The 24000-nt window shown below is 37.7% G+C and overlaps 1 protein-coding gene across 4 annotated transcripts in view; it reads right to left on the bottom strand.

The window, feature by feature from the left end:
- Positions 1–22749, bottom strand: part of LOC144965539 (peptidyl-prolyl cis-trans isomerase FKBP8-like) — a 184352-nt gene extending 161603 nt beyond the window's left edge. For 2 of the 4 annotated variants that reach the window (XM_078900956.1, XM_078900957.1), the window contains exons 1-8: positions 22582–22724; positions 15462–15671; positions 14319–14648; positions 10242–10386; positions 9807–9894; positions 6238–6348; positions 5557–5631; positions 5126–5243 (exon numbers count right to left, since the gene is read on the bottom strand). In XM_078900956.1, coding sequence (XP_078757082.1) covers positions 5126–5243; positions 5557–5631; positions 6238–6348; positions 9807–9894; positions 10242–10386; positions 14319–14648; positions 15462–15563 — 969 coding nt within the window. In that variant the 5' untranslated portion in view covers positions 15564–15671; positions 22582–22724. Of the gene's footprint in view, positions 1–5125; positions 5244–5556; positions 5632–6237; positions 6349–9806; positions 9895–10241; positions 10387–14318; positions 14649–15461; positions 15672–22581 lie in introns of all 4 variants that reach the window. The other 2 variants (XR_013644048.1, XM_078900959.1) reach the window with 2 other exon arrangements.
- Between the last annotated feature and the right edge of the window lie 1251 nt (positions 22750–24000).

Below are 24000 nucleotides of genomic sequence, written 5' to 3'. Positions count from 1 at the left end.
AGAAGAAGAAGAAGAAGAAGAAGAAGAAAGAAGAAGAAGAAGAAGAAGAAGAAGAAGAAGAAGAAGAAGAAGAAGAAGAAGAAGAAGAAGAAGAAGAAGAGAAGAAGAAGAAGAAGAAGAAGAAGAAGAAGAAGAAGAAGAAGAAAAGAAGAAGAAGAAGAAGAAGAAGAAGAAGAAGAAGAAGAAGAAGAAGAAGAAGAAGAAGAAGAAGAAGAAGAAGAAGAAGAAGAAGAAGAAGAAGAAGAAGAAGAAGAAGAAGAAGAAGAAGAAGAAGAAGAAGAAGAAGAAGGAATTCTCCCATAACGCTAAATGCCGAAACCTCAAAGCGCTTTACAATATCACTTAACAAACCATAAACACACCAATACCGTGCCAAAGGACAAATACAACAGTCGCATACACTAACTATGCAAGTTTTACTAAATGAAATAAAAAGTGACCTTCAACAAATGAGTATTAAAAATAAAACTAACTCATCAAGCAGAAATCACCTAAGATAAAAAGTTCTGGAAAAGATAAGTTTTCAGCTTTTTCTTAAAATCTTCAACGGTGCTCACGAGCCTTAACGACAAAGGAAGCGAGTTCCAAATGGAAGGTCCTGCTTTATAGAAAGATCTATCACCAAAATTTTTTGGCACTTTCAGAAGCTGGATCTCTGATGACATAAGCTGAAGATTTGGAGAGTAGGGGAGAACTAGTTCTTGAATGTAGCTCAGAGATCGGGAATTTAGTGTGCTGAAACCAAAAAAAAAGGCAATTTTGTATTCGATTCGGGCTTGAACAAGCAGCCAGTGTAGTGTTCTGAGCATAGTTTTTTACGCCTGTTTTCTCAAGTCGACTAATGCCCAGAATCATCCTGGCTGCCCTGTTCTGTACCTTTTGGAGTTTGTCAACTTTGTCAGGAAATAGGTTTGTTTGCTTATAATAATGCAATCAAAAAAAATTAAATTTAACAAACTATAATCGAAATTGTGCTGATATCTAAATGCAATTTATCTCAAAGACATTAATTCTAATGATAGAGTGTTTTGTACCAAAATACAGATCAAAGTTTTCTCAATGTGTTGCCAATTTGTTTAAATTGGTAAAATCGACTGTGGTTGTGCAAAAACGATTGTAATTTAACCAGATATCAGTAACAAATCTGTTAAGTATCATGGGAGATAACCCGCTGCACTGGTCGGGAATTTGATGGAGTGAATGACCTGTTGACCACGGCGCAGGTAGAGGACTAAAAGCTCGCCTATCCAACACTGTGTCATGAAATATACAGGCTCCACAGTCAAATCTTGACACATTTTTCAAGACCCCAACAAAAAAGACCTCTATCTGCAAACCGATCAAGTTTCCCAATCAACGAGAAATGGGGGTCACACTAAAAATAAAAAGAATTGCAACTTAGGTCTTTGGTTTTCTCAGGCAATACTGATTTAAAAGTTAGCCAACACCAAACACATCAATTTAAAAAATATTTTATATATACTACAAAATACCTCAAAATCCTTTGCTAGATTTAGTTGTTTATATCAACAGTAATTATTCACATGATCTCCTTAAATGACTCCAGAAATGTCTTGAGAAGGCCTGATGCTAATGTGTAAAAAGTCTGTCGATACATTGTTATCATATTATGAATCATAGTCACTAACTCATGAAGGCCAAGCACCAGACTTTATAAACACTAAATACCACCTATATATAACGCATCCAAAGCCTGCAGAATATGGCGGGATAAGCTGCGCTTAACAAATAAGCATTGTTATTATTAACTATTTACAGTCATTGAAACATTGCAATTACAATGATTTCAAAGCTTCTTTCTCCTTAATTTTCTCTGATTTGTCTCACTTTCCTTCCTTAAACATTAAGCATTTTCCAATAACTCCAATTTTCTCTGGCCTGTAAATGGTTAGTGAAAAAGTTGTCGGAACTTTTTGAACACGCGAAAATAGACACAACAGGACAAAAATATGGACACAACACAGATATGAAACGTCAATTGACTAGTCAAATCATGTAACTTTCCCCTACTTATTTATAACGAGGTCCTTATTTTATGGTACCAAAATAAAAAATCCCAATTATTTGAGGACCCAGGTCTGAGTTAGTTGTAAAATGAAAGGAAGAAAACAATTCCTACCCTTTTGAAGGATGTGTATCTAGTGCTTGACACGGGAAGCTGCGTATATTCGCTCCTGTTTGTGTTAAATGTTTACGCTGATTCTTTCGTTTATTTGGATTAATTCAAGAAGAAGAAGAAGAAGAAGAAGAAAAAGAAGAAGAAGAAGAAGAAGAAGAAGAAGAAGAAGAAGAAGAAGAAGAAGAAGAAGAAGAAGAAGAAGAAGAAGAAGAAGAAGAAGAAGAAGACGAAGAAGAAGAAGAAGAAGAAGAAGAAGAGGAGGTGGTGTGGTCGTGTGAGAGCTTTCGAAGAAGAATATATACTTCTAAGAAAAATAATTATTTCGCATTATTTTTTGCCCATCTCACATCCGGACGGAACCAATAAAATATAGAGAAAAATATATGAGAACCGGAGATATGCATGTGTGTCGGTAGCAAAATAGAGAGAAACCTTCTGGTCCGGTTCGACACACTTCTGTGCGTGCGTTATTTACTGACTAGGTGTGTGTGTGAAGACGACTCACAGTAGCCAGGCAGTGAAGCTCTAGCGGAGCGTGTAGGTGACATAATAATATTATAGCTAACTTATAGACCGCAAGTTTTGTTTTGTCTCTGATGCGACAAATAAAAAGTTTTTTTAGTTTTGCTTTTTTAAGTCGGCATTTGAAACGGAATTTAATCTAATTTTGTTGAGGAACGTCTTTTATTTTATTTTTTATTGGTTCTGTTCTTTGGCGTTACAAATTTTATTTTTACTATAATTTTTTTTTTTTAATATTACCACTTATAGAGCAAAATCGTACTGTTGGAAATCCGACAATAGACGGAAGATTTACAGGCCTGTGAGTTCTCTAAATGGCCATGTCAATCATGTAACATCTTTAGATGATCTCATCCTACACTTTGATACCTATAGCCGCGTTTTCGAGTCCGATTGTCAATCATGACAAAATCCCGCCCACAAACTTTTCATAGGTCCATCATCAGTTTCAAACATTTTGCTCGTGAGATGTCAAGACATTCTCAGAGCAAAGTATTGGTTCTTGATAGATGATGCGGGTTCTTGACCTTTCACCATTACTTACAGCTTTTCACTGATTGGTGGCTGCGACTGCTTACAGATTAGAGCTTTTCTCAACGACCGTCTGAAAGTTGCGTCACCTTCTTTGTGCCCTTTTGAATTTATTAGTGAGCCAAGGCTTGTTGGGAAAAAAAGCCAATGTATGTTTTAGTCAGATTTCAAACAAAGTACATCACTGATCTTGTCTCAGAGAAAAATGAAAAATGATACAGAAATCGAGAAAATCGGACAAGAAATAAATAAGTTACCAAAATAAACAAACAGGGAGAAAATCAACTTTCTAAATAATATTTACTCTTAAAACACTTGTTTCTCAACCGATTTTTATGATTCAAATACTAATGTTCTCCTTCTTAATAGTTGATTTCAACAGTGTGGTTTATATATTCCCCACTATGATATTTATTACTTTCAGTTTTTACACAATAAACTGACTCAGAAAGGTGTCAAGTATTATGCATGATTATGACGTAATACTTTGACGATCTTCGTTTGGACGGCGTTTGTCACTGGTGGGAGACGAGAGAAGCTTGACTCGTGTGAAACGTTTGTCGATCGAGTTATTCGTATTTGGCTATATTCAAAACTTAGATACTGTTATTTTGGTGAAAACGGACGAGGCTTTGCATTGCGGTTAACCATGGATGAACAGTATGTGAGATGGGTGTATAAGATACTGTCCTTTTGTTGGTTACAGGTAGAGTTATTTGCATGGCTTTAACCAAGAAAGAGCAGTATCTCAAAATATTACGCAACATATTACGTCAATGAAATCGCCGACTAACAGAAAAACGCAATTCATCACTAGTTATTATTTAATGTTAAATGTGTCGATTGCGGCAAAACTGGCTGGATCTGGGTCAGCCCAGATACTGTCCTTTTGTTGGTTAGGGCAGAGGTATCAATGTCCTGTGATGCAACTCAACAAACAAAAAGATTTACCCCTAAAATGGAAACTGATTACCACACATATTGTTTATTTTAATGAGAATTTTTTTCTTCTTCTTTGCTCACTATTTAATTTAATAAATCTCTTTTCGGACGTATTACTTCTTTGATATATATATATATAAACAATTACATAACCAACGGTGATTTATCTTTATGCAGTAAAAGCATTATAATAATTTTCCCACAAAACCAACCCATTGAAAAGATCACCCCCCCCCCAAAAAAAAAATCACGTTCAATGAGGACATTTTCAGCTATGGCTGAGAGACATCTGATTTGGCCCTCAATGTCGCATAGCTCCTAACCTGGTATATCAGTTGAGAGGGAGTTTGGGATAAAAATGAGGGAGATTTGGATAAAATACAGGAGGCTGTAGTTTTACTGCAAGCTGGGTTGAAAAAAAAAAGGGAAGAGATCAGGATCATTGCGGAAAATAAAATAAGAGTACAAAGTTCAATAATTTTTAAAGGGAAATAACCAATTAATAAAGTTTATCTTTATAAGCATTTCATTTTCTGATTAAATGTCTCCGTATCAAAGATGTTAATTCAATTTCGTTTTTACTTAACACAATCTCTGTAACAAACAGTGAAAGTATGAATAAGATAGGAGAACATTTAAAATATATTCCACGCTTAATTGCATAATTTTATGCAAATCCTCAAAACTGCATGGAAAAGTATTGGTGAAAAAAAGGGTGCCATATATACAAGTGACATCTAATAAAGAAATGGTTTTTTAAAAATCAACCAAAGTTGGCCATCACAAACTGGCAAATTTTTGTACCAGCATGTTCCCGACTTTTTCTCGATTTGCTGGTGACCCTGAATATTTGGGTTACGCCAATAAATTCTACTAAACAAACACACGGGACAATCAATTCTATAGTTCTTTCATTATCATTATATTGACTAATAGTATTGCCAGCTTATTCTAAATTCTTATGAAGTGATTAGTAAATGCCCAACTTACTTTGAGCTGACATGCAGCCATATTGTTGTAACACTTGGTCCATGACTCTTCAAGCTGTGCCCTATCTGACTCATCTAATCCTGCATTCAAATCTGTGTCATCTAACACTTTTACTGCTCTGTAAACAAGAGAGTGGCATAGGTGAGTATGGTAAATTGCTTCATTTTCCTTCTTCACATAAATCGACTGCTTTATACTGATTTAGATATTGCATATCAAAACAAAACCAAAAATGTAAAATCCAAAAAAAAAAATTTTTTTAAATATCTAATTTAAAAAATTAAAAATCTTGGAAACTGAAAAAACTCTTTACATTTATTGTTCTTAAAAACAAATAGAGTTCAGCTGTATATAACTCCAACAAATGACAATGTCTCTTTACACTTTAGAACTTTTGATACACACCATTATAACATAAGAAAAAAAATTACTTTGTGTATGAATTTATTGCACCAGAGTAATCATTTCTTCCAAAAAGATGGTTTCCACGACGTCTTTTGTCCTCTCTAGGAATAGAAACATAACAAAAACAAATCTTTAAAAACATGTTTTGAAGCATTATGATTTTGTAAAGAATAAATAATAACCCATATCTAAAATGCTCTCTCATCAACAAAATATTGGCAAACATCAACATACTTATAATTTTTAACTCAATTTAATTTAGGGTCTTAAGCCAACAGCAATGCTGTACATGTAGTACAAGATATGCAGCTTATAAAATTTCTTTTTCAACAGACAACCCTGTAACCTCATTATAAACACTATATGGTAAGAAATTGCAAGCAGAGAGCCTTTTCCAAGGACACAATTCTGCAAAGCTCACAACAAAAACTAAGGCCTTAACACTGCAAGCTATTCCAAAAATCTGAACAAAACAGAAAGAAAAGCAATTCTACTAACATTAAATGGGAAGCAATTACTTTTGGTTGATTTGCAGCACGGAATTCGTGCCTTTGAATTTCAATACAATAAGAAAGAGAAAAAATTGAAACGGCTCTATTCCAACTCTTCTGTCCTTTTGGATTAGTCAGTTTTCATTGTACAAAAAACATGCTGGATTCGATATGCATGAAAAAAAATTAAATTGAAACAATCAAAATACAACTCACCCTTGCTGTAACCGTTCTTGAAATGTAAGAGATGATAGATTGGTTTGTGGTTTGACATCAATTAACTCTAACGTAAAAATTATGCTTGCATCTTTAGGAATGTCAGGCTCTCTGGACAAATTTTATGGATAAAAATGTAACATTGTGACTTGGTATAACAGAAGAAATAATACAAATATGGGCATAAATCAAAACCAAAATTGGTAGAGCATTACACGCCCACATGATCTGAATCAGATGTGGTGGAAAGTATTTGTGATAGACAGACATTTTATCCAGTGGGTAGTACACAATTGTTAAAAGTCGATTTCACACTACAGCAATCAAGACTCCAGACCCATGGACCTCTTAGCTGAGAAGGATTACATTAAGCCTCAACCCCAATTAATCATTTCAAAATCAAATAATTCAATTCCATTTCAACCCACTATTCAGGATGAACAAATTGATATCTAATATATAGAAGAACAAAAACATTGTTGGGGTATCCTAGATACCACTAAGAGAAACACAAATATTTACAAATCATTATTTAAAACAACAAATATAACAGCACATATAACAGAGAGATGATTAACAGGTAAAATAAAAATAGGATCTCCCAAAACTTTAAACATTTGACTGCTTCCCTCTCAGCTAAGTGTCCGTCCAGGGCCAGGTCAAAACCAAATTATCTCATTTATAATATATAACAATAATATATGATTTTTATACAGCACCTTACCCCGCGTCTTAACATGCTCAAAGCACTTAACGGCAATGTAACAACAGTCACTCAAACATATACAGACCTGCCAACCCTTCACATTCCAAAAGTGGAATCAGAACGTCAGAAAATAGGAATTTGAGACAAGAAATAGGAATGTATCACCAATGGATAATTCCTCATCAAAATTCCCATCAACCTTGCCACCAAACACATAAAGACAGTATTTCGGCACAGCTGACAAAACTACATATCAAAAGTGCTAAATAATGGAACGAGGAAGAGGAGGGGTGGGGGGAGGAATGCAATTGATTTTCGTACTTAGCTCCCCTGTGGTAATCATTAAAAAAATCACTTCTCTCTCTTCTTCCCCCCCCCCCCCCCCCCCCCATTATTATCATTTTTGAAAATCAGAATTTTAGGGACAATGGCGGAATAGCGGAAAGGAAGAGTGAAAATAGGAATGATTCCGCCAAAAGTGGAAGGGTTCGCAAGTATGCAGATATAGCATAAAATAAAGCAATATAATTATAAAGTGTTATTTATTAAAAAGAAATGTTTAATGATGTTTTTTTAAAGAATGCTGCATCATTACTGCCTCTGATATATCTTGGAATGAGATCCAGATATGGGGTGCCGAATATTCAAAAGCATGCTCGCCAATTTTGTGAGTCATTTTTGGCTTCATGAGAATGTGATTATCAGAATTTGATCTTAGGTTTCTGGTCGGGATGTAGAATTTAAGCATTTCATTAACGTATCCAGGACAATCAAAGAGCAGTGATTTAAAAACAATAGTACAGATCTTGTATTCTATACGTTTCTCAATAGGAAGCCAGTGGAGTTCTATTAGCAAACCCTTTGCAGATTGATTTCTCCTCTTTCTATAAATAAGCCTGGCAGCATCGTTCTGGGCTATCTGAAGGGATTTTATCTTGTCTTTATTTATAAAAGAGAGGAGAGAATTACAATAATCTAGCTTTGACAGAATGAGTGAATTAACAAGGCCGAGATGTCTCTTCTCATTTCCAATGACATTAATCTTATGATATGATTTACTTGGACTGGTAAAAGACAGATCTGAATCAATAAATATGCCCAAGTTTCAACCTTAGCAGTTTAAATTACCCTACTCCCTAAAACGATTCATTCAAAATTTACATTTTTAAGAAATGCTGGCCTAGCAATAAAGATTATTTCAGTTTTATTATCATTAAGTTTTCAATGAAGCAAAGCAAGATTGGAAATGTTCAATTAAAAGATATAAATGGCCGTAGGTTGCTGACTTAAGATTTGACTATCATCTGCATAAAATTGGTAATGGAGATTAAAATCAGAAAAAATTGATCCAATGTACATTGTAAAAAGAACTGGACCCAATACTGATCTTTGTGGCACACCAAATTTTGGAGGATGATCAGATGATTTGACATCTTTAACCACAACAATCTGTCAACGATTTGTTTATTAAAATTCGAACCATTTCCAAGACAAAAACAGAAAGCAGATTTGAAAACAGATATAGGAGGATAGAAGACAAAGCAATTGATCTCCTGCCAGCATGAGAAGTCAGAAGAGCCCATACAGTTGCATAAATTAGGACTGTCCTTTGCTAAAATAATAAAAGCCTGAAATTTTTTCTCGTAAAGAGCATATAGGACAATATTTCATGCAAAGCTTCTCTTCATCAAATGATACCACCCTTACATCATTGAAAAGGATACATATCTATTTAGCTTTTTAACTGCTGCCTTTATTAAAAAAAAACAATTGGTGCTTTCATTTTTTAAATAATTAACTCATCAATAATAACCAAAGTTGGCCAGATGATTTCAAAAAGCCGGTTTTCTCGCTATAGCAAGAAAAAAGCGATCCCGAGCATTGGTAGCCCATTTCATCAAATTCAATCGGTTTAATGGGCTTCATATATTTTCCAAAAAAGCAATATAGATAGTGTTTCATAAGGTGAAAGTAACCATTTCACCCTTTTTCAACGCACTTATTTACAGACAACACTCATCACTGCCTATAGACATGAATTTATTCAAGCCGACCACAATTCCAGTGGGGCAATGTATGTGAACTGACATATGAAAGGAGGCCAGACTGCCCGATTATATTCAAAATAGTAGTTGGGATAGCGAAGATGATGTGATAGTGGTGGTTCTAGTTGTAGTAGTAGTGGTAGTGATGTCATGTGATGGTAGTGGTTGTAGTAGAAGTGGTAGTTATTATGATGTCGTGATGGTGGTTATAGTTGTAGTGGTGATATTGTGGTGGTTGTAGTAGTAGTGATGGTGATATGATGGTGGTGGCTATTTGGGAACCTCAACGGAATTTAACAGAAGTTGCCTGTAACTTGGAATTTTTTTCTCCAGACCAAATTCTTTTTTCCGGTGAATCCGGAAATTTGGCATCTCTGTGATGATGATGATGCTGATAATGAAGATGCTAATGATGATGAAGGAGGTGAGATATGTTTGTATGACATTTGAGGCCGTAAATGCTTTCTCTGGAATGGAAGAATATCTCCAGAATTCGATATAAGCTGCCCTTAAATAGGAATTCTTTGCTCCAGACCGGATTTTTTCCTCCAGTGAAACTGGAGTTCTCGCATCTCTGTTCAACCATCTGATATTGACCATGCTCAAAGTCTTCGATTTTGTTACAAGATTAGACGATCCTGTCATTTTCATGTTCTAGAGTACAACTAACCACCAAGTTGAATAGTGAGATCTATGAAATAAATATATTCCTCAATTAATAAAGTATTATATTATAAATCAGAAATTAAAAAAAAAAAAATCAATTCAACAGTTAATAGCATTAAAATAGTTGTCACAGAAATAAATCAAATAGTCACCTTCCAAGGTCACCATATGCATATCTGGAAGATGTAAAAAGTTCACACAATTCACCTACTTCCATGAGAGCTACGCCTAAATCAAGAGCTGCAAAAAAAAAGTTAAAAAATACAAATAATCAAAACAAATAAATAAATAAATGTTATGCCTAATGAACACAAGACATTTTCTTTTCAAAATCTGAATTGGAATTGGTGACATAAGGTCATATCAGAAAAATAAAAAAGCTGTATTTATTAACTTTCCTATCACATTTCAGTTAAACAACCCAAATATGGAGTAAAATATATGAATTTGCCAAATTCGCCAATTTGAATCTTTTTTTAAAATTTTCTTATTTTGTTGATATCAATGTCAGACCATATTTTTTTAGTTCTTTCAGTGCTTTAACGGTATACATATGATTTGAATTAAATGAAGAGATGCTCACTTACCAACGATGACATCCCCATCATTGAGAATAAAACTGATAGTCCCATCTTCTATCTGAGCCCCATTTTCAAGTCTTCCAAGAATTCTCAATGTCACAGTATCACCATTATTTGGTCGGGTCTCAACGCCATTACCAGCAACTAGTACCTGTTAAAATTAGCCAATTCCAAAATGGATAATTTTATGGGGGGCGGGGGGAGGGTCAATAAAATATGACAATAATTAGTTGTGACTAAATCCTGTTGATTATGCTTCGCCATTTGAAATTTTAAAGAATAGCCAGAAAACTTGTTCAAGACAAATCATTTACAAGAATCAGTGAGCTTTATATCATAAGCTTACATATATAGCACATTAACCACTAAATATGGCTTGTACTTTACAAGTCAAAATCAAGACTTAAAATGGGTCGCAAAAACAACTTTAAGTCTTTACTCAACGCCTTTTGCAAGGACTTAATTTTGCATACACAACAAACCGCAGGAGTAATTTTTTTTTCAATTATTAAAATTCTCTATATCCATCCCAAAGGGGAAATTTGCCTTTAGTATCATTTTGATTGTTTTTAGGGGTATTATGACATTTGTAACACAATTAAGTAATTTCAGTGCCAGTAAAAAGGAAGATGATAGAGAAAAAAGTTGTGGATCTGAAGTTAAAGCAACCAAGAAAAAGCAAAACAAAGGGGATTGGTTTAAATAGGAACAGATGATACCACAATCAATCCATCGATGGGCCTATTTTGACATTACTTAAAATTCCCATCCTGCAAAACCAAAGGATCCCATTATAAAAGATACACTCAAAAATTTACAAACTAATTCGTTAACACTAACAATTATAAAAACACATAAAAGAACAGAGAGAAGATTTAAAGGGGTAAAAAATCTCTCTCTTAACAACAAAAAAAGATGCAGTACATTTGACTGCCCCCCCCCCCCCCCTCCTAGCTAAGGATTCCTCCCAGGAGCAGGAAAAAACTTGAGCAATCTCAATACAGAACAAAAACAGAGCAACATGGAATAGGAATATATATATATGGCGGAAAACAGACTAGATCTGAAATCATCTACTTTGACAGGCCCATTTTTGTCAATTTTCATCTTTTATCTACAAATAAGTGTCATATATCATTTTAAAGCTTGAAATATGATGATTCAGAGTTTGTAAAAATTATGAGCAGGAGACGATTATGTAACTTTAAAAAGTAGGTCAATCAACGGTGACCCTGACTTACATGGAAATGCAAAATGAAAAGAAATGTTAACAATCTGAAGTGAAAAATGACTCAAAATACACGTACACAGGTCCACTTTTTAAAAATAAATAACAAACAGAATATATTTTGTACTTTGTATAGAAACTAACTTTATTATACAACAAGGGGGATAATTACATGAGACAAATAACGAAAAAATATTTTTTGCAGTACTTTAAACTTTCATTTCAACTTTGAAAAAAAAATGGGTCCTTGTTTTCAATTGTATTGTCAAAACGGGTGACAACAACCCAGGAATAGGTGTCTGGAGGATCCTCTTTCACAAATCACACACTCTGCTCTGCACATGCGCATAAATAAATTGGCCCGCTATTCCTTGGGAGAACTGCACGGTGAAACTCCCTCTCCTCCAGTACCTGGTTTAAAAGTAAAAGCAATATATAAAGACATAGTTGATGACAAAAGCACTGCTTTAAGCATATTTGATTTCCACTGCTTTAAACATATTTTATTACTCTCTTGAGAAAATAAGGCTTATAATTGCGCATACGAAAGGTGTTTTTAAGAACAAATACTCACACTTATAACTGTTGTTTGCTACACCACAGAGATTCAAGTGTGAGGATATGAAATGATGTAGCATATGAATCTAATAAAAAGATATTTATCAATAAGTCTAAAATCTGATAACACCCAAATTTTTTTTCTGGAACATTTTGGCAAGTCGTACAGCATTTTTTCCTTTCAACATGTAATTCAGTACTTAGTTGCTATTACGGATTTTATCCATATCGGTTAGCAAATTCACAGTTGTGGAGTAAGATCTCTCAAGCCTGTGTATCTTGTATTGTAGCTTTACAAAATTTTCATACTGGATAAAATGCTTTTAGATCAGATGGTCAGATCCCAACGCTGCATCCTCCCTAAAAGCAGAGTGAATGTTGTAGTGACACAAAAATTCTGAGATAAGAGAGGCAATCAATATATTTAATATTAAATGTTTACAAATTCAATTGATTAGCAATTTGTGTTCTTAAACAGCTAGAAATGTTCAGATTTGTACTTACATTGAAATATTCAGCATATGTTACCAAAGTTTACATTTATGAACTGTATATTCATCACCAATGTCCAAGTTCACATATTTCAGAATTTCTGGTGCCCATGCAGATGGTGCCCACGCAGGTGACACCAAACTTTATTTTGCTCAAAAAAACTTTTTCAAAAATTTCAAGCCAAAAATCAAAGTTTAAAACACAAAGTCAGAGCAAGATGAATGTCTCCAATCAATTTTCAAACACTTTCTATCATAATTAATAATAAAATAGGATATTGAAATTTGGTGCACGGGCAGAAAATTGAAGACACGAAATCTCCCATACCCCATTATTCACTCTAAAAACAACTAAAAATGTTAATTTTTTTTGTTTTGTTAATTTTACAAGTTTCCTAGACCTAATTTTAGTCACTTGAACAAATTTGTAGTTAAAAATTTCAAAGCTTGCCTGATATATAGAATTAAGTTTCCTTTGTCACATCGGAGACACGAAAATAACGCGATTACAGAATATGCAGAAAATAACTTATAAACAATGATGGAAATAATTTTTTAAATTTTTAAATCATACAAATTGTAGTTAATACATCAAACTTTTGTTAAAAACAAAACTTAAAGTTAACTTTAAATGGAAACTGTTGATTCACTTACCTCATTTGATCCATTTTAAAAACGAAAGTAAAACCTTCGTGTCTTCAAAACGCCACTTTCGCTCGGTAAAAAATCCTTAAAAAATATAAAGGAGCAAAATTTCGCCACCATTTTGCTACCACAGCTCCAGGAAGAGTTGATCTATCAAAAACAGCAACTATAATCACCAAATCTCAATTAGATTTTGATTTATTGTGTCGCCCAAGCAGAAAATGCTTTTCCTGTCATTATTGTGTTTTCTGCCATATATGGTGTATTTCATCCCCTATATATATATATATATATATATATATATATATATATATATATATATATATATATATATATATATAATATATATATATATATATATATTATATATATGTATATATATATATGTATATATATATATATATATAATATATATATATATATATATATATATATATATATACATATATATATATATAGGGGATGAAATACACCGCAAACGTCCTCTCAGCCCACATTCAGAAAACCCCACCCAAACACTTAAGATCTATTCCAAGGGAAGACTAGAAAAACCCAAGAATAAGTCACTGAGTAACTGAGACTCCCCCTTCCTCCATTCTGTGTCCTGAGTGGATTTTTCTCTGAAAGTACTGAAAGAGCACATTTTCATTTGGGGCTATCCAAAAGAGAGAAAAAAATGGATAAAAATATTTGCCAACTAAAGTTATGGTCCGTTATTGAGACATTAAAAAGGTATGGGAATATCATTTTCAGAAGTTATTTCAGCCCACGTTAAATAATTTATACTCTTTGTAAAACTGGTAAAATATGACATCAAATTCCAATAAATCAATCCTCGTCTGTAAAGGGTTAAATGTTGATAATACACTGTCATTGCAATAATATCTGGTAACCAAGAGACAAAGGAGAACAGTAGATATCATTAATCAAGTTGCAATTAAACAAGCTCGACAGACATGTTTGGTTTAAGTCTCACATCTATTCCTTGTTGATTTGAGCTCTTATTGTAGTGTGTGGCCAATCATTGACAAAATGTATGAATCCAATTTGCATTCAAAATGGTAAAATAATAACTGCTGACAGAAAATAAAACCAAAGCTCACAAATAATGATTACCCACCAGGTGCTCAATATTGCACAACAAAAAAGATTGAACCTTACCTTTCTTCTTAATTGTCCATTTCCCAAGATATCAACAAAGTCTTCTTTTTCCTCTGACTTTGCCCCGACTTTTTCCTCTGATTCTAATTTAGCTTTCTCCTCTGATTGTTGCATGAAATTTGATTGCAGTTTATCTTCCTCAGGCTTGTCCTCTGGCAATGGTCTGAAATTGTTCTCTTCAAAATCCTTGCCACATTCAGATATTGGGCTTTCATCATTTGTACCATCAGACACAAATCCAGTATCTGAGGACTTAGATGACAGCAATTCATCTTTTTTAGTATCTGACACAGAGTTTACATCTTGCACTGACAGGTCTGGCGCATCCATCTGTATTTGAAAATGAGGAATTTCAAAGAATATACTACTCTGCCATAACTAAAAGAAGGTTAAAGCCAATTTTTACATTTGCAGGAAAGTGGGAATATAACTAAATCTGAAAGAAACATTTTCTTTAAAAATCTCCCTTAAGTAGACTTCAAACTTGAATTGACTTACTTCACTTAAGCCTCTTGATTCCTTGTGGAACATAGGGCAGCAACAGTACTCTTCCATCTGACTCAGATTTTAGAGGTCTTCCTTATCCGGGCCCAGGTTTGTCTGGCTGCCTTCAACTCAATCTTGATGCTTTGTCGCCGTGTTTGTTTTGGTCGACCAACCCTCCTCCTTACTTGCGGGTTCCAGTCCAAAACCTGCCTGGTGATATTGCTTGCAGGCTTCCTGAGGGTATGGCCAATCCAGCCCCATTTCCTTTTCTTTATCTCCGTTTTAAAAGGTGACTGGTTCAGTTTTTGGAGGTTCTCCACTTGTGATGATGTCCGGCCACCTGATATTTAGGACATTTCTGAGACACCTGTTTATGAATGCTTGAAGCTTATTTGTGGTGGTTTTAGTCACTCGCCATGTCTCCGACATGTATAAAAGAACCGACTTTACATTTGTTTGTTTTTAATGGTTTTAAGGCGCTTGCAACACATTTAGGTCATATCAGCGCCAGGGCCTGCACAAAACCAAGTAATCTCATTCCAAGACAAAGACAGAAAGCATGATGGAAAACAGATAGGGGGATATCCGGCTTTCAATGTCTTTGTCTGTTCCTACCTCTTTGCCTACTATGCTACCCAAATATACAAATTTATTGACCTCTTTGATGTCTCTTTGGTGGTGTTTTATAAGGTGAAATTGCTTGTTGTCTACTCTCATCAATTGTGTCTTGCCTGTATTTATTTGCAATCCTGTTTCCATTGCTTCCTCTGTGACTTTGTTTAGCTTTTCTTGTGCATCTTTCGAGTTGTGAGAGAGGAGACAAATGTCATCTGCAAAGTCGAGATCATGTAGTTGCCAATCAAGAAACTGGGAAGATATAGAAACAACGCTTAGCAAAGACACCACGGCCATGAAAAGGTATTTTGACAGATGGTATTTAAAAATTAATACGACAAAAACAGTTGCAATTGCATTTCATCTTAACAATAGGGAATCAAAACGAAAACTGATGATCAAGATTGATGACACAACACTACCAACTAATCAAAATCCAAAATACCTCGGAGTGACACTGGATAGACGGCTGACCTATAGAACCCAGCTTGAGGGTACAGCAAGAAAGATAGGGAAACGAAATTGTCTACTCAGAAAACTGGCAGGAACAGCATGGGGAGCATTGCAAACTCTTCTCAGAACATCAACCCTGGCCCTTTGCTACAGTGTGGCAGAATATTGTGCTCCTGTTTGGACGAGAAATGCCCATACAAACCTTGTTGATGCGAAACTAAGAGACTCGATGCCTGAAATCAACTCCAACACAATGGCTGCCAGTCATGATCTCTATAACACCACCCCACTTGAGGAGAGAGGATGCAACACAGAAATGGATATCCAGAGCTGAAGAAGACAGTGGAACTCCTCTGCATACCATATACAAAACTGCGCCCCCAACATCAAGACTTAAATCTCATTCGCCTTTCTACCTATCAAAGAAAACTACAACACGCAAGAAGCCTGGTGCAAGGAATGGAAAAGGAATAAACCAACAGGAGGGGAACTAATTGAAGATCTCTGTAAAAGTCTCCCATGTCTACAGGATCAACCAAGAAAATACTGGGTAGCTGCAAATAGACTACGGTCAAACCATACAAGAACAGCTGCCAACATGCACAAATGGGGGCTCCAAGAATCACCAACATGCCCAAAGTGCAACCAAACACCACAAGATGCAAACCACCTCGTACTAGATTGCCCAGAGACAAAACTGGAAGGGGGATTTGAAACCATCAACAAATGTGATGATGACTTCCGAACTTGGATTGAACCTTGAACATAGAAGTGTAGCCGAACGATACTACTACTACTATGTAGTTGGTTCGTTAGGGTCCATTGAATTCCTGTCTTTTGTCCTGTGGTAGTGGTAGTCTGTTTCTGACCCAGTCAATAACTATTAAGATTGTTGGTGACAAAATGGCAGCCTTGCCAGACTCCAGTTTTCACTGAGAAGAGTTCTGTTCAATTTCCCATCGTGGATGACTTGGCAAGTAGCATCTTCATACAGCTTGCATCTGTTTAACGTTATGAGACAACAGTGCTAAATCGTCAGCAAAATCTAAATCATCCAGTTGATTTAGTAACATCCACTGTATTCCATTGTTCTTTGTGGTAGATTTTAAGATCCAATCAATGGCCAACAGGAATAGTAAAGGTGATAAGAGGCAACCTTGGCATATTTCTGTTCTGACTTCAAAATTTTCTGACAAGTTACCTGCATAGGCAACTCAGCATGATGTGTTGTGGTAAGAGTTTTAGATAATAGTGGTTAAAAAGTTTGTCTGGTACACCATGGTGTTTCAGTGATTTGCACAGCACTTCTCTATCCACACTGTCGAGGCTTTTTCATAGTCTATGAAGTTGATATAGAGAGAAGAGTTACATTCCAGCGATTGCTCGATTAAAATTCTAAGAGAAGCTATTTGATCTGTGCATGACCTGTTTCTGCAGAACCCTTCCTGTTGGTCCCTGAGGTGCGAGTTGATGGCATCTTTCATTCTTTCCAGGCTGAATCTATTCAATATTTTTCCTGGCACAGACAGGAGCATTATACCTCTGTAGTCATTGTATTCACTTAGGTGTCCTTTTTTGGGGAGTTTGATGGGGATTTCTTCCTTCAATTCTTTGTAGATGGTTCCCTGTTCCCAGATTTTATGAAATAGTTTCTGTAGTAGGTTGAATGCTGCGTTAACATCGTCTTTGATAGCTTCAGCTGGAATTTCATCAGGGCCTGCCACTTATCCGTTTTTTAAGACATGTGATGGCTTTCCTTCTCTCTGCTTTGGATGGTGGTTCGCAGTTTATTGAGAGCTCTTCATCAGCTGGCGGAATGCTTGGTATTGAATTGGGTGGGTTGGGGAGGGGGGGGGGGGGGGGGGGGGGGGGGGGGGGGGGGGGGGGGGGGGGGGGGTGTTGTGATGTAGCTTTGTTCGAGCGCTTCGCTTTGTTATTATTTTCAACGCTTTGTTATGCTATGTCTGCTTTATCTGTTTTCTTAACTGTTTGCTTTTCTGCTTGTGTTGCAGATCATCATGCTTCTCGTCATACCTCTTTTGAATGTTGAATAAAGCCTAGACTTAGGTTTAAACTAAAGAAAGACTCTTTTACACTCACTTCAGGGTGATTTAGCAATTCCTTGAAGTGCTCTGCGAACTGCTCTCAAGTTGTTGTGAGTAGATTCCCTTGTTTGTCATTTACTGGCTTGTTGGTCTATATAAATTTGCCTGCTAGTTTTCTGATTATCATATAAAGGTCTTTCATATTTCCCGGACTTGCAGCTTCTTCTGTTCTTTTGCTTGTCTCGCGAGTTGATCTGCAAAATCTCTTTTGTCTTTTCAGACATTCTTTTTAATTTCTTAAGCTTCTTGTCTCTTTGTTTTCTCTCCTTTTGTCCAACTGCTATTCAATGCAGCTTTCTTTTTCTTCCGTTCTTCAATATTTTTCGGAGAAGTATCAGAATCCATTCGACCTCTCATCCTGGGTGAGAATAGAGGTAGTGGCACCTTCTCACTATTCTCGCCCCTGTATTTTCCAACAGGTAGGGTAGCTAGCCGCCACCCCTTTTCGCTATTCTCACCCCTGTACCAACAGGTGGAGTCAGCTTAGCCCCCGCCCCACCTTCTCAATATTCTCACCTGATCATCATCATCTCTCATGTGACTGCTTTTAGTGGTACTGGACGTAAGGAGGGTGAACATACATGTCATGCATTTAGAATTTAGATTTAGACGAACTGCTTCAAAATCCCACAGACAAGAACACAAAACTACAGAAATGCTTTCTTCATTAGAACTATCTCGGAGTGGAATGGGCTGGATGAACTGGTCATCATGGCACCACACCTAAACGATTTCAAGGCCCGACTGACATGGGCTGCGCCCAATCAGGATGCCGCTGAAATACAACCAGACCATTGGTTTCTTCAGCGCCAACCATACAGATAGACTGGATTGCTTGAGATATGGGAATCATGTTAGAAATCTGTATATAGAGGAGTTAATCTCTTTCTCTCTCGTGACCGGCAAACTACGCCATCACAAGACATTTGTTTGGCATGAGGAGCTGATAGAATACCAAAGATATTGCCTGGATGTTGTAATTAAATAAAAACATTTTCTAAATTTTGAATACACAATAAATGTTTGTCTTCCACTATTCATATTGCAAAATAACAAAATTAATTTACAGAAAACAGGAATTCAGTCTATTATCTAATAATATCCTATACCACCCTTTCACAGCTAAGCGAAATAGAATCGCCCAATTTCTAAGATTTGGACTTATCATTATCCTTTTATGGGCATATCATTATTTTGTGTTGACTTAGCTGTCTCAATTTTTCCCTACATTAGGTATTTTAACTTGCTTATACTTCCTCTCTCTCTCTCTCCCAAACTCTATTTCTCTACATCACTTTAAATTGTTTGTTTTTCCTTCTTTCTTTGATCCACTCAATATTTCATTCATTATCTCTCTCGCTCTCTCCCCCATCCCCCCTCTCGTTATCCCCGTCTTTCTCTACGTCATTTTAATTTGTTGGTATTTTCTTCTTTGCCTTTCTCCTCCACCTATACAATAAATGTGAATGTGTACATCCCATTCTGATATCACCCCCCCCCCCCCCCCCCCCCCAATATAAAAACAAAAACAAACAACATTTCCACCATCCAAGTGCCGGCGGCTTTTTCGCTTTGATCTCGTATCATGGTTTCCCTGACGCCCAACACCTCGGTTGTTTGTGGGTCAACACCCCCCCCCCCCCCCCCCCCTTCTTGGTTGTTTGTGGGTCAACCCCTCCCCCTCATCATCGGTTTATTTCTCTCCCAACCTATGAAAGAGCTCTGCATGCACTAGTCTAATATTGAATGACACTAACCCTGCCCCACCCCTAACACATGGTGGGGTGAGGCATGAGGTAGTCTCCATTCTTCTATCCTCCGTTTCTTGTCAATTGAATGCCGACAGCAGACGTTTGGTTCTTTGAATTTGAAGTTCAACTGTAGATATGCCTCAGTAGAAATAAGGAACATTTTAAAAGTGAGTTTGCCAATACCACTGGTTAAATGAATCTGAGGTTGGCTCTGGTATTTTACTTAAGTCGATGAAAAAAAAAAAGGGGGAGGGGGTATGGAGGTGTCTGTTCACTGAATGCAAGGTGTTCGTTGAGTATGTTCCTCTCCTTACGTCCAGTATCACTAAAAGCAGCAGTCATGTGAGAGATGATTATTGGGTGAGTGAGAGCACAGACTAATCTGTGGGTGAGAGTAGCGAGGAGGGGCGGGGGCTAGAGAATACCGAGAAAGTGCCACTAGATACTAGATATCCCTATTCTCATCCAGCATGAGAATAGTCACTCACATTCCCTCTAATTTCTAATCGATAACTTGATGAAACATAATAATAATAATAATAATAATAATAATAATAATAATAATAATAATAATAATAATAATAATAATAATAATAATGTGTTTGCCATCACTTGTAATATTGAAGGCTGCCTCTATTCTCACCCCCGGGATGAGAATAGAGGTAGTTGCCCCTTCTCACTATTCTCACCCCTGTAACCAACAGGTAGGGAGGGTAGCCTAGCCTAGCCGCCGTCCCTTCTCGCTATTCTCACCCCTGTGTAGGGTCAGCTTAACACCCCCCCCCCCCCCCTTGCTCACTACTCTCACCTGATCATCATCATCTCTCTCGTGACTACTTTTAGTGGTACTGAACGTAAGGAGGGTGAACATGCAGCCCCGCCCCTTCTCGCTATTCTCATCCCTGTGTAGGGTCAGCTTAGCAGCCCCCCCCCCCCCCTACTCTCATCTGATCATCATCATCTCTCTCGTTACTACCCTTAGTGGCACTGGACGTAAGGAGGGTGAACATGCAGCCCCGCCCCTTCTCGCTATTCTCATCCCTGTGTAGGGTCAGCTTAGCACCCCCCCCCCCCCCCATCCTCTCGCTATTCTCATCCCTGTTAACCAACAGGTAGGGAGGGTAGCCTAGCCTAGCCGCCTTCCCTTCTCGCTATTCTCATCCCTGTGTGGGGTCAGCTTAGCACCCCCTCCCCCCCCCCCCCTTCCTCACTACTCTCATCTGATCATCATCATCATCTCTCTCGTGACTACGTTTAGTGGTACTGGACGTAAGGAGGGTGAACATGCAGCCCCACCCCTTCTCGCTATTCTCACCCCTGTTAACCAACAGGTAGGGAGGGTAGCCTAGCCTAGCCGCCGTCCCTTCTCGCTCTTCTCACCCCTGTGTAGGGTCAGCTTAACACCCCCCCCCCCCCCTTCCTCACTACTCTCACCTGATCATCATCATCTCTCTCGTGACTACTTTTAGTGGTACTGGACGTAAGGAGGGTGAACATGCAGCCCCACCCCTTCTCGCTATTCTCATCCCTGTGTAGGGTCAGCTTAGCACCCCCCCCCCCCCCATCCTCTCGCTATTCTCATCCCTGTTAACCAACAGGTCAGGTAGGGAGGGTAGCCTAGCCTAGCCGCCATCCCTTTCGCTATCCCATCCCACTGTGTAGGGTCAGCTTAGCACCCCACTACCCCCCCCCCCCATCCTCTCGCTATTCTCATCCCTGTTAACCAACAGGTAGGGAGGGTAGCCTAGCCTCGCCGCCGTCCCTTCTCGCTATTCTCATCCCTGTGTAGGGTCAGCTTAGCACCCCATCCCCCCCCCCCCCCTTCTCTCACCTGATCATCATCATCTATCTCGTGACTACTTTTAGTGGTACTGGACGTAAGGAGGGTGAACATGCAGCCCCGCCCCTTCTCGCTATTCTCATCCCTGTGTAGGGTCAGCTTAGCACCCCCCCCCCCATCCTCTCGCTATTCTCATCCCTGTTAACCAACAGGTAGGAAGGGTAGCCTAGCCTAGCCGCCTCCCTTTCGCTATTCTCATCCCTGTGTAGGGTCAGCTTAGCACCCCCCCCCCCCCCCCCCTCTTCCTCAGTACTCTCAGAATTGGACTTTTCCTTTTATGGGCATATTATTATTTTGTGTTGACTTAGCTGTCTCAATTTCTCCCTACGTTAGGTATTTTAACTTGTTTATATATATATTGTTTGTATTTCCTTTCTCTCGTCCACTCAATATTTCATATCTCTCTCGCCCTCTCCCCATCTCCCCTCTTTCTCTATTTTAATTTGTTGGTATTTTCTTCTTCTCTTTCTCCTCCACATTCTATTTCGTCTTCCCCCCCCCCCCTCTCTCTCTCTTTCTCTCCCCTGTCTCAATTTATATCTGGCTGTTGGTTAGGTACGGGATGAGAATAGCGAGAAGGGGTGGCGGCTAGGCTAGGCTACCTACCCTCCCTACGTGTTGGTTAACAGGGGTGAGAATAGCGAGAAGTGGCGAGGACCTCTACTCTCATCCCGGGGGTGAGAGCTCGATCGATTTTTTATTCTCATCCCGGGGGTGAGAATAGTCACTCCGAATATTGAAACGTATGATGGTGAACACGGTAAGTAATAATGGCGTCGGCCGGAGTCGTAAACGACAACCGACTCAGCAAATTGTAAGACCACTTCTTAGTCTAGATAGATAGTATAGGTCCCACTTTCTTATCTAGATATTATAAAATTATAATTATAAATGAATCAGAATGAGAGGATTATTGAAAATTGAAAGTCCATAAAAATCACACAATGCCAAAAAGATTAAGTACTATAACTATAATAAAGTTGAAACTTTGGAAGACCTCCCTGTCTAGATACCTTTAAAGGGTTTCAGTTTCAATGTATCGGCGTTCGAAAGGATTGTCTTGAGACTTGAGGTTCCGTTCACCGCCGCCGTTCACAGTTCACTGTAGGCTGAAGGGGGATAGTTTTTCATTTTCAAGGGTCGGCGTCGTGAGAACAAAATCATGACTATGTTATCTTTCTACAGTTTCCTACAGTATAAATTATACATATAAATGGAACTGTGTTTTCAGTCCACCAGTGGACTGAAAACACAGCTGTGTATTCAGTCCCGCTGTTTCTTTCTTTCTTTTTTTTCTTTTTTTTTTTTGCGGAACCCGCCGAAACCCGACAAAGTTATGGGAAGTATGCAGCAGTGGAGAGTGAATGGAGGACGATGTGATCGCTGGTCTCTGGGGCTGCCTGACATTTCCGCAGGTATCAGTTTCCAAGTTTCCATCTGCACATATTTGATGCAGTTCTGCCATGTCCAGTTAAGAGGCGATTTGAGGAAATCCAGTTTTTCCTGGCGTTATGGAATGCAGGCACTCTTTTAGTTGGATAATTTATGATGTTTCCTCCTCTTGGTGTTTCCCTGTTCCACATTGCTCTCCAGTTTTCCTCCACACTGAAGTTTGCCATTTTTGTTAGGTGGAAAGGTCTTCTCGATTTGAGTCTCGTTGTTGAAGGTTATCATTGTTTTTATGGGATTGTTGTCTGTGTCTTCGTCAATTCTTGCATGCATCCTTTGATTGTTGTCGTCTAAGACCTGGTGGTGCAATGCCGCTCAGTGTTGGGAGCCACTGAGTTGGAGTTGACTTGAGACATCCTGTTATAATTCTCATTGATTCTCTTAATCTGATGTCAATGCGGTTTGCATGTGGGCTCCTCATCCAAACAGGGGCACAGTATTCTCCCACACTAGAGCACAGTGCTTCAATCTCTTTCCAGTTTTTCTAGTGATAGGCTAAGGTCCAGTCGTCAGCGTATCCAAGTTTGAGTGCTTCGGAGTTTGGCATGTCGGAGATATAAACATTGAAGAAAGTTGGTGCCAAAACTGAACCTTGTGGTACCCCATTTTTAATTTTCCGTGTTTTGCTTTTGTTTTCTCCCAATATGACATGAAATTGTCTTGTGCCAGTCATGGTAGACAGTAGTTTAAGTGTCTTTCTACAAGGAATCATTTTTGAGGGCTTTAACATCAGTCCGCCTGTCCAAACAGTGTCGTAAGCTGCAGATAAGTCTATTAGGACTGCACCAGTCTTCTTTTTCTTCTCGAAACCTGTTTCAATGTATGAGGTCAGTGCAAGGACCTGTTCACTTGTGCTTCTTTGTGGTCTAAAGCCCGGTTGTTCTGGTGGTATGCAGGGATTTACATATGGGGTGATTCGCTATAGTACATTCTTTCCGGGAGCTTGTATAAGCAGCAAAATAGAGATATTGGTCTATAGCTGG

Source organism: Berghia stephanieae, chromosome 2 (assembly GCF_034508935.2).
Source record: "Berghia stephanieae isolate SIO BIC M18660-M18661 chromosome 2, UCSD_Bste_1.3, whole genome shotgun sequence".
In the NCBI taxonomy this organism is placed as follows: domain Eukaryota; kingdom Metazoa; phylum Mollusca; class Gastropoda; order Nudibranchia; family Aeolidiidae; genus Berghia; species Berghia stephanieae.
Note: the sequence above shows the minus strand (reverse complement) of the source record. Positions and strands in the feature narration are given on the sequence as shown.